We start from the raw sequence: 14,194 nt of genomic DNA, 5'->3' as shown, positions 1-14,194 counted from the left end.
CCCCATCCCTTCCCTGAACATAGTTTTAAAGTCCATTTCTCCTGGCAGTATATCTGTCTTTTTCTACTTCCTGTAACATGTTAACAACATTGTTTGTCCTGCAGTGAAATCACGCAGCAGCGTTGTCACCCTGTGGACAGGTTATTAACTTTCAAATGGACTACCATTGACAAACAAATTTGATGCCCAGCTCCAGCTAACACTTTTTAAGCAGTTGCAGCAACAGGTGAAAAAAGGTGTAAATTATATGAATAGAAGCTGACCATTGTAAGCACCCCTAGCAGTGTTTTATGGTTTGCCCCAAACCTTGTAACTTTTGCTTTTGCTGGACAGCTTGGCCTGGTAGGGGAAGTAGTAAAAAAAACAGATCTACTGACAGAATCAACAGGTAATGCTACTGACCGACGGCATCATATATGTCATTTCTTTATTTTGTCCTTCATTCCACTTTAAGAATCCAGAGCGTAATTCACACTACCCAGAACTACAACATCAGTTTTTGATGGAATTTGTGATTTGTTCTCTTAATCTACCGTGACCTTTTGTGAACATCAGAGTTGCATTCAGCAGATTACCGTATGTGGCACCTGTGCGTCCGAGTTTTTTGATGCCTCTGATTAGGGCTGCAACAACTAATCGACATAATCGATTATAATCGATTATTGAAAAAGTTGTCAACTTTTTCAATCATCGATTAATCGGCTCCCGATTGGTTGCCCCTGTTCATGGCTCCACACACGCTGCACGCCACACCTCCTTCCCACCTCAGATCCGCCCGCATCCATGCTCCACACGCCACACCTCCTCCCTGCCTCACGCTCACTGCCCGCCCAAATCCACGGTCGGCACAGGGACGCAGGGAGAAGAAGTAAGGAGGAGCAGGTGTGGGCGGATGACAGCCGCCGATAGACAGGCCCGATCTCAGAAACAAGTTGCTGGAAGACTGCTCAGGTAAGCCTGCACTTTCCCCACATGGTGCTCTATAATCTATGGCTGGGATAGTGGGATTTGTATTCCTCTATAGTTGATGGTACATTGTGCTGTATATTATACCATCAGCTATAGAGGACTATAAATCCCAGCAATACATTATACACTTTATGTATAATGTATTGCTGGGATTTGTTGTATTCCTATATAGCTGGTGGTATTCTGCATTGCGCTGTATAGAGGACTACAGCACCCAGCAATAGTAGATTATACAGCGCAATGCAGAATTCCACCAGCTATAATGTACTATTGCTGGGATTTGTTGTATTCCTCTATAACTGGCGGTATTCTGCATTGCGCTGTATAATGTGCTTTTGCTGGGTTTTGTAGTCCTCTATAGCTGGTGCCATTCTGCATTCATTGCTGTATAATTTTACACTTTTCATTTCACTATATTGCACAACACACTTTTTTTTTTCTTTTTTACTTCCACCGCTCTAAGCTTGCTCCTGTGATGGACTGCAATCTCAATACAAACTAGTAGTCCATCACTGGAGCCATTTTTTAAAATGTATTTTCTTTTTTATCCGATTAACCGATTAATCGAACTTAATAATCGGCTAACTAATCGATTTTGAAAATAATCGTTAGCTGCAGCTCTACCTCTGATTTAGCTTTACAGAGGAACTTTCTTTTTGTACAGTTTGTAGAGCTAACCCATAACTGGGGTACAGAACTAACATTTGTGTAGAGGTTAACGAATCTATTTGCAAAAAAGGGTCAAATCTGCAAATCTCGTCTTTTTTGGGGGATCACTCATTTACAGATTTTAGCTTCAGTGCACATAAAGCCTATATGCAGCGGATGGTGTATTTCATAAACCATATTAAGGCATTCGGGGAATTCAGGAAGTACATATTTAAGCACATTTGTGATTCACTAATAAAGATGAAAATCGATTTGTCAGATTCCACCCTTTTTCCAAACCGATTCTCTAGTCATAGTAACTGTCTAATTAGACTCCGGAATAGACAAACTTGTTTCTGATTCCAAAGCCGGCCAGCTCTATTTAGAGGTCATTGAACATCTTCCTTTGGCGACTGTAGATGATTAATTTTTGCCCTTTTGGCTGCTTGGCTCGCCGAATTTGTCCAGCGCTGGTTTTGTAAATGTAACGCTAATTTAATTTGGAGCTCAGCGAGAGAGATTTCAAGTTATCCGATTACACAATAAACACCTTTCCTTTCTGAGAGTCATGTAAAATGGTTATTATATAACATATATAGTGGCGGTAATAACCTGTATCTCCCGACTCTCTCTCTCTCTGACCTCCTTGTAGTTTGTGGTGCCTTTATTAACTCATGACTTGCTAAGGAATAAAATAAAATGTTTATTAAGCCTTCGCTGTAATCGCTGCTGGTGGGGATCATAAGGTAAGGAAAGCAAATTATATTCAATGGTGTATACAGCAAGCAAACTTTCCCATAGCCACCAGTAAAATGCTTTCTTTAATCGTTTAGCACCATGAAGACTTCATCCAGGATATAATTGGGTGCTACCAAGCTGGAAATGTTTATAACATGCAAGCGCTGTGTCAAGGTGCAAAGCCACCACAAATAGAACAGTCATCGTTTTGTTTTTTTAGGGTACTGGCATGTTTGTTGCATGTTATCAGCTCACAAAATATAAGTTCCAACCTATCCAGGGTAAACCATAAACTTTGCAAATCTAACCTGCTACCTCTACCTTCTTTTCATCACGGGCCCAGGCTGGTATAAACATTGCGCTGTTTACATTCAGCCTGTTTGCCATATGCACTGGTACTGCAGACCAGGACTGAGAAAAAGAATCGTACCAGCTTTAGAAACCTGTTGAATTAAAAGCCTTGTGGTATGAAGGCTGTCATCACGGGCCCAGGCTGGTGTAAAAATTGCGATGTTTTTTCTTTCAGCCTGTTTGCCATATGCACTGGTACTGCAGACCGGGACTGAGAAAAAGAAGCCCAACAAAGGGTCCTCCTCCTGCTATCACTATTGTACCCGCCGGTCAGTGAGAGCTTCAGGAGCCGTAGGGAATTATTAGTTTGGAGGAAATACTTCATTTATGAACAGTTATTCTTTTAAACATACCGTTTGTGATAGTCTACGGTTAAAACTGGTGTATTGTTAAAATCTCACAGCGGAGACAGAAAAGGGGTCTGCGGACGCCCTGGACCTGGCGGTGTCCTCCCCACGTTCACCAGATGCAGGAAGCACCCATAGCTCTCCGTCTTCACCGGATTCCAAAAAGAAACCTCGAGGAATAAAAAAGCTGTTCGGGAGGTAAGTGGACTCTATTTTGCAGCAGTGCTCAGGAATTTTCACTTTCATAAAATGACAATAGAACTACCAGTATTTCTGCTATAAATTGTGATTGAACTGAACTGTAAAATTGGAATAAAATTGTCTAACATTTCTTTATTGTTTCCATATATAACAATACAGACATGTAAACATCCTGTTAAAAGACTCTCGCAGGGAGAAATCCAATTAAAAACAGAAGAGAAAGATATTCATAACAAAACCACCATAAATTTCCCTTCCCATTGGTATTAAAAACATTTACCTACGAATTGGAAAGAAGAAAAAAAAAAAGTAATCTCCTCCTTCCCTCATTCCTCTCCAATGGCCATGCAAAGGAGCCTCACATTCCTGGTAAGCACAGGGTAGTGATGTCAGACTCTATCCATGGTTGACATGTCACCATAAATTGTGGGTACCTGTCCTGGGATCACGCTACTAACTCTTCAACCCTTCTTAAAAAATTAATTTGACCCAATCTTTAATTTTGAGGTGCATCTTGAGACCTCCAATATCTAGCTATTACAGTTCTTGCAGCAAATAGAAAAAAACTTCCTTAATTGGTCCTGGTATAATAGTCAATAGCGCGACCTCAGGTGTAAACAGTCCCTGGACCGTAATCAAATGTGCTCCTATTTTTATAGACCATTTCCCAAAAAGATTGAATCTCTTGTAGGGACCACCATACATGTAGCATAGTACCTCTCTCTACTCCACATCTCCAGCATTGATCGGATATGTTTGGGAAGATCTTATGTAATAAAGTGGGGAAAATTGGAATGTTCTATACTGTTTTTTTCAGGCTGAAGAGAAGTCAGTCTACCACGTTAAACCAAGATGAAGACTTCCCGGAGGAGGAGTTCACGAGAGGAGGGACCAGATCCACCGCTGGGCCAAGATTGGGCTGGTCCAGAGATCTTGGTCAATCACACAGGTCTGTATGTGAACAAATCATTGTCTGGTCATCAATCCTGACCAAGAAAAGTGTTTTAAAGTTAATTAAGGATATGAAAGCTTTGACACCATGATAAATGTGGTTTGCTTCCTATGTCGCTTGATGCATCTGGGAGATCTCTGCACCTTCAGTGCCTGACTCATAGCTTCCACCATCGTTACAGAGGGGGGTCCACTCTCCCACATTTTTACTTATTTAACGTATTATAGACCTGAGAAGTGGGAACAGTGCTTGATGTGAACATTAACATCCTCAAAATGGGCAGGAACAGAACCAGGACTATGGCACGCTGGTTTCCTAAAGACATCTAAAAGTCTTGCCAGGTGATCAAGTGTTAACGGTTTTGCTTGCCCAGAAAGATTTCTAAGAAGTTATATAATCCCTCTATAAGGATCTTGGTACAGTAATGGTGGTGCCATACTAATATAGGAAAGTCTACCTGGACAGGTCATCCACTGCCTCACAGGAATAGACTCTAGGGAACTCTTGGAAGGTTATCCTCCACTGTAGGTGTCCCAGCTACATGGCCATCCCAGCGATGATGTAGGTTGAGTTAAATAGCTCGGGGCACAGACCTACCTCCATCAGTGCAATAAATTGCAGTAGTATGGAACTGTAACCGAGACTATGTAAGTGCTGTTCTGATCCTGCAGTGATTTGGACACGCCGTTTGCCAAGTGGTCGAAGGAGCAAGTGTGCAACTGGCTGAGGGACCAAGGGCTGGGAAGCTATGTGAACAGCTGCAAGCAATGGATCGTCTCGGGGCAAACACTACTGCATGCATCCCAGCAAGACCTGGAGAAGGTGAGGCCGGCTCAGTCTCTGCAGAGGCCCTTTTGTCAGTGATATACAATAATATGTAAATGTATAATGTGGGACATGCCAGGAAGGCTACATGGTGGGGAAAGCCATTGAATGCAACTATTGTACAGTAAAACAAAATCCAGTATATAAAGTTGACCTATGAGAAAAAATACTTAGCTTAGTTCAGTCACGTGAACCAAGCACAACCCCAGCCAAAGTGTTTTGTTTTGTTCTGAATAGCACAGGGCAGGGTTAGAACATCAGTCATGTTTTTACTGCAGTCCTACTTGAGTAGATTTCCCTTCACTTCAGGAATTGTTGAGAAATCTCTCTATTCGGGACAAAGACCAGAGTAATTGACCATGTTTTAATTACTGTCCCAGTGACCGCCACACCCCTTTTGTCTTGCATGAGCATCACCGGGACAGGAAGTCAGGAATATTTTCCCCAGTAGATTCACAGGTTTTATTTTTAACACTCACACTACAAAAATGTAAAAAACTGGCTTTTATTTTGGCTCTTGTATCTATTTTTATAATGACTATGTAATGCCTGTATATGATGCCTTCCCTTTCAATGTCACTGTCCATCTCTTCAGGAACTGGGTATTAAACACCCATTACATCGGAAGAAGCTTCAGCTGGCTCTGCAGTCCCTGGGATCTGAAGATGACAGTAACTATGGGAAATTGGACTACAAGTGGGTCACACGTAAGTCAGTTTAATTGACTTGTCTTTATGTCCTGGCGACATCCTGGTGTCACCCTACACTAGATCAATAACTATAGCCTCTTAGGAATGATTTGTAGGGTGGCTTTACAATGTTGCACCTCTATTGGGTTTTGCTTGATGTATGTGCCCTCCTTGGAGCGTTTTCCCTCCTTTTTTCTTTTTTCAATGGCATGACAAAGTGTAATGTGATCTAATACAAAGAAGGAAAGTTGTTTTTCAACAGGCCCTGTAGCATCTAGGGTTGTCAGACAGCAGACTATACTATGCTTTTCCTTTCTGATACTACAACTTGGTGATAACTCTCTGCACTGATTCTCCAGGGTGGCTGGACGACATAGGGCTCCCTCAGTACAAGACGCAGTTTGATGAGGCGAAGGTCGATGGACGAATGCTGCATTATATGACAGTGGTAAGCTTCCTAGATGCTTATATATATATTATATATACAAATATGTTTTATTTATTGTATTTTACAGTTCTGGCCATAATAAAATATCTTTACAAAATCACTACATGTTCGCTTTTTTTATGACATGGTTGATCATCTTTTGATTCATGTTTTTGGCACACAATGTCTCCATCCTGTTGCTCTCCTCTTCTCACATGAGCTTTGCTCTTTGCTGAGCTGGTGAGACGACCCGTATTCACCTGGTTGAGATTCAGCCATTGGAAGTGTTTACTGAGGTGTTACTCCAGCAAATAACCTACTCCCAGTGTAAACAATGCTGCTTACCTTGGCAAGACATTAGTGAAGTGGTGTTTCCGCCCTATAACACCCTTTCTTCTCTGTAGCCGTGTCACTAGACAGGTATATAAAATGGCTTTTAGTCCACTTATGTACTCCTTCAAAAGTCATGACTTTCCGCCAGTGATATGTTCTTTATACCAGCTATTGAGTTGAAAAAAAAGGCTTACAGAGGGAGTGGCAGCTTTGCTCAGGAAGGGGAGGTACTTAAGTGGACTGAGATTTCATAGTGGGTGTCCACCAGTGCTGTGATGTTCCCTATTGGTGCGCAGAAAAAACATAGGCTGCTGTATAGCTTGCACAGCACATGATTGTCATCATCACTGGACTGGCTTCCTGATGGTGACAACCTGTGCAATGTGGTGTGTTCACTTGTAGTCTCCACTAGGGCGGGCATGTGATGGGGTGACAACACAGGAGCACAGTTGGGAGAAAGGTACAGAGCTTGGTCACCCCATATCAGGAAGTGCCTGAAGAAGAACCTTCATGGCAGGATCACCAGGGATTCTTTTAATGAAAGTTGCAGATTTAGAAAAATAAAAAAACCTACTTTTGAAATATTAACATGTGAAAGCTTATATGAGGTTTTAGAGCTGCTATAATACCCGTGGTTTCACAATGCGATGTTGAGTGGGTCAGTGCCTGGATAGTTTAAAGTCCTATAGTCTAGTTGTTTGTGTATTTATTACAAACATTACGTTTTCCCTTGCATAGCTTTACTTTCTCAGTCTGTAATAACATGGAGTTTTATCAATTATTTTCCTGATCTGTGTCTCTTTCCCATTTTTTTTCTCCCAGGATGATTTGCTGTCTTTGAAAGTTGTCAGCGTCCTTCACCACCTCAGTATTAAACGTGCCATACAAGTCCTGCGAATCAACAGCTTCGAACCCAACTGCCTGCGCAGGAGACCCTCCGATGAGGTGAACCAGACTTCAGTACCTCTCATATTCTGGGAATATTTTAGAAGCCTCGGATCAGCAGATACAGACAGAGTCTTACTAGATGACCATGAAATGTGCCTGATTTTTATGCCACTGAGGCATACCGTACATACGGCCTTACAGATATCACTAGTACTGCGACCATTTTTACAGATTTACATATTCTTAACAAGTACTAAATACATTTTAAAACAAGTCCTTACTGACCTCACTGTAGCTGCAGGTGCTTTCCTGTAATTCATCCTTGAATTTCACAGCAGAAAGTTTTTTCGATTTTGTTTCCCCCATCCCAGCAGTGACTCTGCTGCTCAGCTACCCATGCTTCTCCCTTCCAACAGTGACTCTGCTTCTCCGCTCCGTACGCTTCCCAGCAGTGACTCTACTACTCAGTTCCCCACGCTTTCCCCTCCCAGCAGTGACTCTGCTGCTTAGCTCACCATGCTCCCCTCTCCTATCAATGACTCAGCAGCTCAGCTCACCCCACCCAGTAATCACATGGCAGTCTTCTAGCTTTCTTATCTCTAATGTAATAGTAGAGCATAAACATATGTAGGTACTTAAACTAGTTGTACCAAAAGATAAAACGGATGACTGATAATAATTTTATTCTGTTTGGCCTTCTTGTAGAGTAACATTACTCCCTCCGAGGTAGCCCAGTGGACCAATCACCGAGTCATGGAGTGGCTGCGCTCTGTGGATTTAGCAGAATATGCCCCTAACTTGAGGGGTAGCGGGGTACACGGCGGACTTATGGTAAGTACTGATAATTGGTAACATGTCCTTTAGACTTGGGAAGCAGACAAGATGATTGTCCTAAACGGGCAAAGTGACGGCTACTCTGTAAAGTGTATGCATAGACAGTTTTCCTTCTTTTGTATGGAGTGGGGAAGGTTGAGCTTTTTTTGTTATCATTGTGCCATTAGGGATATTTCCCTTCACTTCCTGTGCCAGAGACACAACAGGGTGTGAGGAAATCTCTAAAAGGGAGGGGAATTCCCCTTACACATTTGTCACCAGAGCAGATGTACTCATTGGAAGATTGACTCTAAAGTCTGGTAATGGCCCTGACATTTTTGGATTCCCCGTTGTTTTTTGTCTAGGTGACAGTGGCCACTAACACAAATCAAGAGACTGTATCTCAGATGGCAAGAGATGCCTAAAACAGGTTGTAATCCTATCACACTCCATTCAAACCTATAAATAAAAAATTTAGCTGCACCTTTGCCTACTGCTTCCTCCGTCCATTAAATCGGATTCTGAAATGTTCTCAATAATTAAAGAAAAATCCCATTTATTTTTTCCCCAGAAGCATTTGATCTCTTTTATCTCAGGTCAATTTTTTTCCTTTTTTTTTTGCTGCTATGCACATACAATACAGCAAAAGTATGACGATGTCACCAGCACACCAAAATACTTTCAGGATTACAAGTGTTCATTTATTAAAGATTCATGTCATGTAACCAAGAGCTTTCGGGGCCGCAAAGGGTCCCTTCATCAGGTTTAGCATGGACCATGTACACATACAATACAGGCAGTTGGTATTAAGTCACATTGTAGTTGTACACAATATCCCGGAATGCATGTTATAAAACATATACATCAATTTTAAAAAAACACCGTCTGGCAGACAAGATATAAAGCCATATGAGAGTGTTAGCAGTGGAATTAGATGACCACTGCAAGTGTTTTTAAATCCCCCCAGGCCAAGAGAGGCATAGAGGCCAGGGACCAAGGGTTATTGTTGGGAAGAAGGGAAAGGGATAGCTAGGTAGGCGTGGTTCTTCAAGGTTGTTGGAGAACGGGGAAAGGAAAAAAAGCCAGGGTCCAGGGCAGTGAAAGAGAAATAGGGAAGGGTGGAGGGGGCTGTGTTCAAAGGGGAAGGAGGGTGTCCCACTTCCAAGCTATCCCAGTTGGGACTGCATCCTGTGAGACAAAGGTAAGAGTGATGTCCTCATCCTTCAAGAGACTAGTGGCCCCACAGTCTGCCTTCTCAAGTCAATTTGAAGGAGTGATTAGGCAAATCCAAAGATGTTTTATGGGCTTTAATAGCATTTGTTTTTCTGTTTTTGGATCAGTCTCTTTATTTTGTCGAATTAGTGTAAAGTGATTATCAATTTAACTTATGATCCTTTTACAGTTTCCATAAATAATCACAAACTCCAATTAAAAAAATGCAAATCCCAGATGTATAATAAATGAGGGCAACAAGAAATTGAGATCTGGGATCCAATGGAATATAAAAAAGTAGAAAATATTCTTTTTTTGCCCAAAACTTTAAACTGGACATGCGACTATAACATAAAACGACCATGGGGCCCCAGTGCAAATGCTAAAGCGTGTCTAGCGTGTATTATACTATGTGCCAAAACAAATTATATATAAAACTTGGCCAATTGAACACCAACAAAGAATATGTTATAAACCGCGCATCAGTGTCTAGAATATATGTTTTAGGGTAAAGAGTTCCTAAAACCAGCCGTGATGGTGCTAATGGTTTAGATTCAGAGATAGATATGGTTTTGCATTGGGGCCCCATGGTAGTTTTAGGCTTTTGCTTAATAAACAACATTGTTTACTTTTTTTATATACTATTAGATCCTGATTTCTTGCTGACCTTGTATATTATAATGTTCGAGTGCAATCCACGGTGAATTACATATCGTCATCAAGATTGATTTATATAATATTTTTGGGGCTATTTGCACTTTATTCAAACTGCAATGTTTTGGGGATCCCAGATCTAATGTGATCATTTTGGTCAAATAAAAAAAAATTGCTACATGTGATGTTATAAATTTTTTTTCAGGTGCTTGAGCCTCGGTTTAATGTGGAGACAATGGCGCAGCTGCTGAACATCCCGCCGAACAAAACCCTCCTACGGCGACACCTGGCAACCCACTTCAACCTCCTGGTGGGTCAGCAGTCGCAGCTGCAGAAACAGGAAGCGCTGTCAGCTCCAGAATACGTGTTGTTGACAGCAACAGCCAAAGTCAAGGTGAGGAGCCTTCAGGCTGGTACATGGAGGCAGGAAACTCATTTAAAGGCAACTTCCAAATTAGTTTAAACCTTACATATACTGCATATATCCCAAGGTGTTCAGACTTTTAATTTCTGCATGCTTCTGTTCTGGAAAAAGGATCACCAGCACTCTATGGGCTGCTATAACTTTTCTAAATAAAGGCCAAAAGGCACCATATAGGCGCCTATCACTCCCAACATTACAGTTATAGCTACATATCCCATTAGCATTTAGTAGTGTGTGATATAGACAATAATGATCATCTTGTATAATAGTGGATTTGTTAATGTTATTACATTGCATAACCTGGTCCACTATACCGTAAGTTAATGGAATTTGGGTAACCTGCTCCCAGTGAGTGTCAGTCAGGGTAGCAAACCACACACATGTCTGTCTCAATAATGAGTTGCCCATCTAGAACAAAAAGTGGGAAAAGGGAATTCTTCTAAAGGCCATTTTCGAAAATGAAAACTTTTCTTTTTTGTTTGTTTTTTTAAGCTGCTATTACACTTTAGTAGAGGAAACTAGAACAATTTAGCTAGAGAACTGCCATTTTGAGATTCTGATTTTTCCAAAGAAAATCCTAAGTCTGTCTGTAACTTTATTCGATTCCCTTCATGCACGCAGCCGAAGAAACTGGCCTTTAGCAACTTTGGAACATTGCGGAAGAAGAAGCAAGAGGAAAACGAGGAGCATGTGTGTCCGATGGAGCTCGGGCAGTCTTCTGCCAACAACATCATCAAACCTTTCCGGGGCGGCCTTGACCTCCGAATGTTGGACGAGGAGGACTTGGATAGACTGGAACAGGTAGGCTTAGAACATGTGCCCAACATGCCTGTTCCAGTGAGCACCCCACTGGCCATGATGGCAATTGCATGCAAAGGTGGCAGATGACAAGGCTTAGACCTGATGTTGAGCAGCTGGTAACAAAGGAAAAATACATTCAGAGAGGCCTGTTTTAGAAAGTTTTGTGGCTGGCAGAGGTCACAGTAAACACACAACCTTGTTGGTGTTAAGTTTGGGTTTTTGTTGCTGGATCTTTACGTTTAACCAAACATGGCTGATCAGTTCACTCTAAAGTGTATTTCCAGTTTTGTAGTTAAATTGGAGAACCCCCCACTTTATGTGTTCCCATTCACACAGCATACCTACAAATATTTTTAAAAAATATTTCTTACCCTTTTAGCTTTTTCTTTGGTGAAGGCCTTTGTGCAGATTCCAGGCTACTCTGAGCAGTTTGAATGTGAAAGCAGAGGGACAAACTCAGGGGCAGACTGAGCTTCTTCTCATTAACATACAATGCTTCAAAGTAGGGATGCACCGATACTAGTATCGGTATATGTGCTCTGATACTTACCTATAATACTGGAACTTCTGGTCAGAGGGAGATATTCCTCTGACCAGCAGTGCCGAAGGAGCATGGATCTGACTTCCTTTCCAATCAGGAAGCCAAATGGGTTATGAACCAGCTTCCTGATTGGCTAGGAGCCGGCTTCCTAACCAATCGGGAAACCGGGCGGCATGTCATGACCCGCTTCCCGATTAGCCTCAGGAAGTGAAACCAGTGTTCTTTCGAACACCGACTTCCCGAGCAATTGGGAAGCCAGGCGGGTCATGATCCACCACCCGGCTTCCTGATAATCGGGGCACACGGCGCCGGTATCAGCGAGTACCGGAAAAAAATATTGGTACTCAATACAGAAAACAAGGTATCGGTGCATCCCAACTTCAATGTATTTAACCCTTTGTTAGGACAGACAGCGGTCAAAACTAGAATACAACTGGTAATGAAATCATCCAGCGCAGTGTATACAAGGTTAATTAGAGTAAACATAACTTCACACAGCCCTATCCTTAACATTGCAAGGGGGGGGAGCTAGGTAGGATTTTTAAGCAAGTAAAAAGCACTTAAAAATTTAAGCAGCCATGTTACATTTTTTACAATTCTGCATTGTGAATGGGAACATAACAAATATAAAATAGATTTTATGCCAGTTTGGCTGCAGAAGTGGAAATACACTTTAAGTAAAATCACTGAAGCCAGAGTGTTGATGGAAACATTTCTACGTCATATATTTTAAATAAATGTCAAATGTCTTGTTTGTATGTCAGCAATGTGCGAGCCGTGTTGCCGTGCGTTTATCATTGCATCCATTGTAAGGTGTAGCTGCAGGTTGATAATACTTTTTTATACTTTTGCAGATGGAAGATTCAGAAGGAACAGTGAGACAGATTGGGGCGTTTTCAGAAGGCATCAACAACCTGACAGTAAGTGTGCGTTTGGAGGATTATATATCAGAACAATAATTGATCTTTCTGGTCTCAGATGTGCAGCACAGTAAATGTATAAAGCTCATTATACAACCTATTTGTACAATCTCCTTTCAATCTACCAGCTATGTGTTACAAAACCTGTCTGCCTGGATACAAATTGAATAGTAGGGATATACCGATACCATATATATTTGGGTGCGTACTCGTACTCTCCCAAATACTCCCGATGCCTATTCAGATACCGGAACTTCCGATATCAGGAAGCCGGGCGGTGAGTCATTACATGCCACCCAGCTTCCTGATTGGCCGGGAAGCAGGATCCATGCTCTCTCATCACTTGGAAGCCGGATCCATGCTCCCTCGTCACTTGGAAGCCGGCTTCCTGGCCAATCAGGAAGTCGGGGGGCAGGTAATGACTTCCCCCCAGACTTCCTAATTGGCATGGAACCGACCAATCGCATAAATGCATTCATCTGTACCAGCAATCTTTTGATTTAGTCTTATATTTTTATATATTTTTTCTTTTTACCTATACATGCCCATTAGACTGAACCAAATTTGTGTTCTAAAACCAGGGTGCTTTACACCCTGATCTTTAATCACCTGAAATCCAGATGTACACCGGCAACACAAGTACTCTTCTGTTATTTGTATTGGATACATCCCAGAACACTAACAACTGACGCATTTTGGACTGTACATGATACTTTATAATCAGTCGTTCTACCCAGTCCAAAATGTGTCAGTCGTAGATGTTTATGATGGGAAGTTTATCCAAAAAGGGTGTCTGAAGTATGTAGCTGTGATTTAGAGTAAAGACACCGCCAATTGTGTTTGTAAGGGATACATATAGGTGTGGGGGGCTGGTCTGTAAGGGGTACACAGGTGCGAGGGCTGGTTTGTGAGGTGTACACAGGTGCAGGGGCTGGTCTGTGAGTAGTACATATAGGTGTGGGGATTGGTCCATAGGTGGTACACAGGTACGGGGGCTGGTTTGTAAGGGGTACATATAGGTATGAGGGCCAGTGCCCAGGGGGATAGCAAAGATGTCACCAGCACACCAAGTAGATCGATTTTAGCAAATGTCCATTTTAATGACAAACACATAAGGGTTACACAGGTGCGAGGACTGGTCTGAAAGGGAATCATAGAGGTGTGGGGACTTGTCCATAGGGGGTACACAGCTTGAGGGGGTTGGTCTGTGAGGCATACACAGGTGTGGGGGCTGGTCTGTAACTGGTACATATAGGTGTGGGGACTGATCCATAGTGGGCACACAGGTGCCGGGGCTGGTCTGTGAGGGGTGCATACACAGGTGTGGGGGCTGGTCTGTAAGGAGTACATATAGGTGTGGGGACTGGTCCATGGGGGGTACACAGTTGCCGGGGCTGGTCTGTGAGGGGTGCATACATAGGTGTGGGGGCTGGTCTGTAAGAGGTACATATAGGTGTGGGG

At 42.3% G+C, this 14,194-nt stretch overlaps 1 protein-coding gene across 1 annotated transcript in view; it reads left to right on the top strand.

The window, feature by feature from the left end:
- Positions 1-14,194, top strand: part of PPFIBP1 (PPFIA binding protein 1) — an 81,178-nt gene that overhangs the window by 64,422 nt on the left and 2,562 nt on the right. The window contains exons 16-25 of the mRNA XM_018576437.1: positions 3,110-3,251; positions 4,072-4,203; positions 4,878-5,028; positions 5,627-5,738; positions 6,080-6,168; positions 7,303-7,425; positions 8,074-8,199; positions 10,253-10,441; positions 11,093-11,272; positions 12,668-12,733. Coding sequence (XP_018431939.1) covers positions 3,110-3,251; positions 4,072-4,203; positions 4,878-5,028; positions 5,627-5,738; positions 6,080-6,168; positions 7,303-7,425; positions 8,074-8,199; positions 10,253-10,441; positions 11,093-11,272; positions 12,668-12,733 — 1,310 coding nt within the window. The remainder of the gene's footprint in view (positions 1-3,109; positions 3,252-4,071; positions 4,204-4,877; positions 5,029-5,626; positions 5,739-6,079; positions 6,169-7,302; positions 7,426-8,073; positions 8,200-10,252; positions 10,442-11,092; positions 11,273-12,667; positions 12,734-14,194) is intronic.

Source organism: Nanorana parkeri, unplaced genomic scaffold (genome assembly GCF_000935625.1).
Source record: "Nanorana parkeri isolate BGI_ZX_2015 unplaced genomic scaffold, ASM93562v1 scaffold67, whole genome shotgun sequence".
NCBI classification, from domain to species: Eukaryota; Metazoa; Chordata; class Amphibia; order Anura; family Dicroglossidae; genus Nanorana; species Nanorana parkeri.
This window is presented reverse-complemented; position numbering and strand designations above follow the sequence as displayed.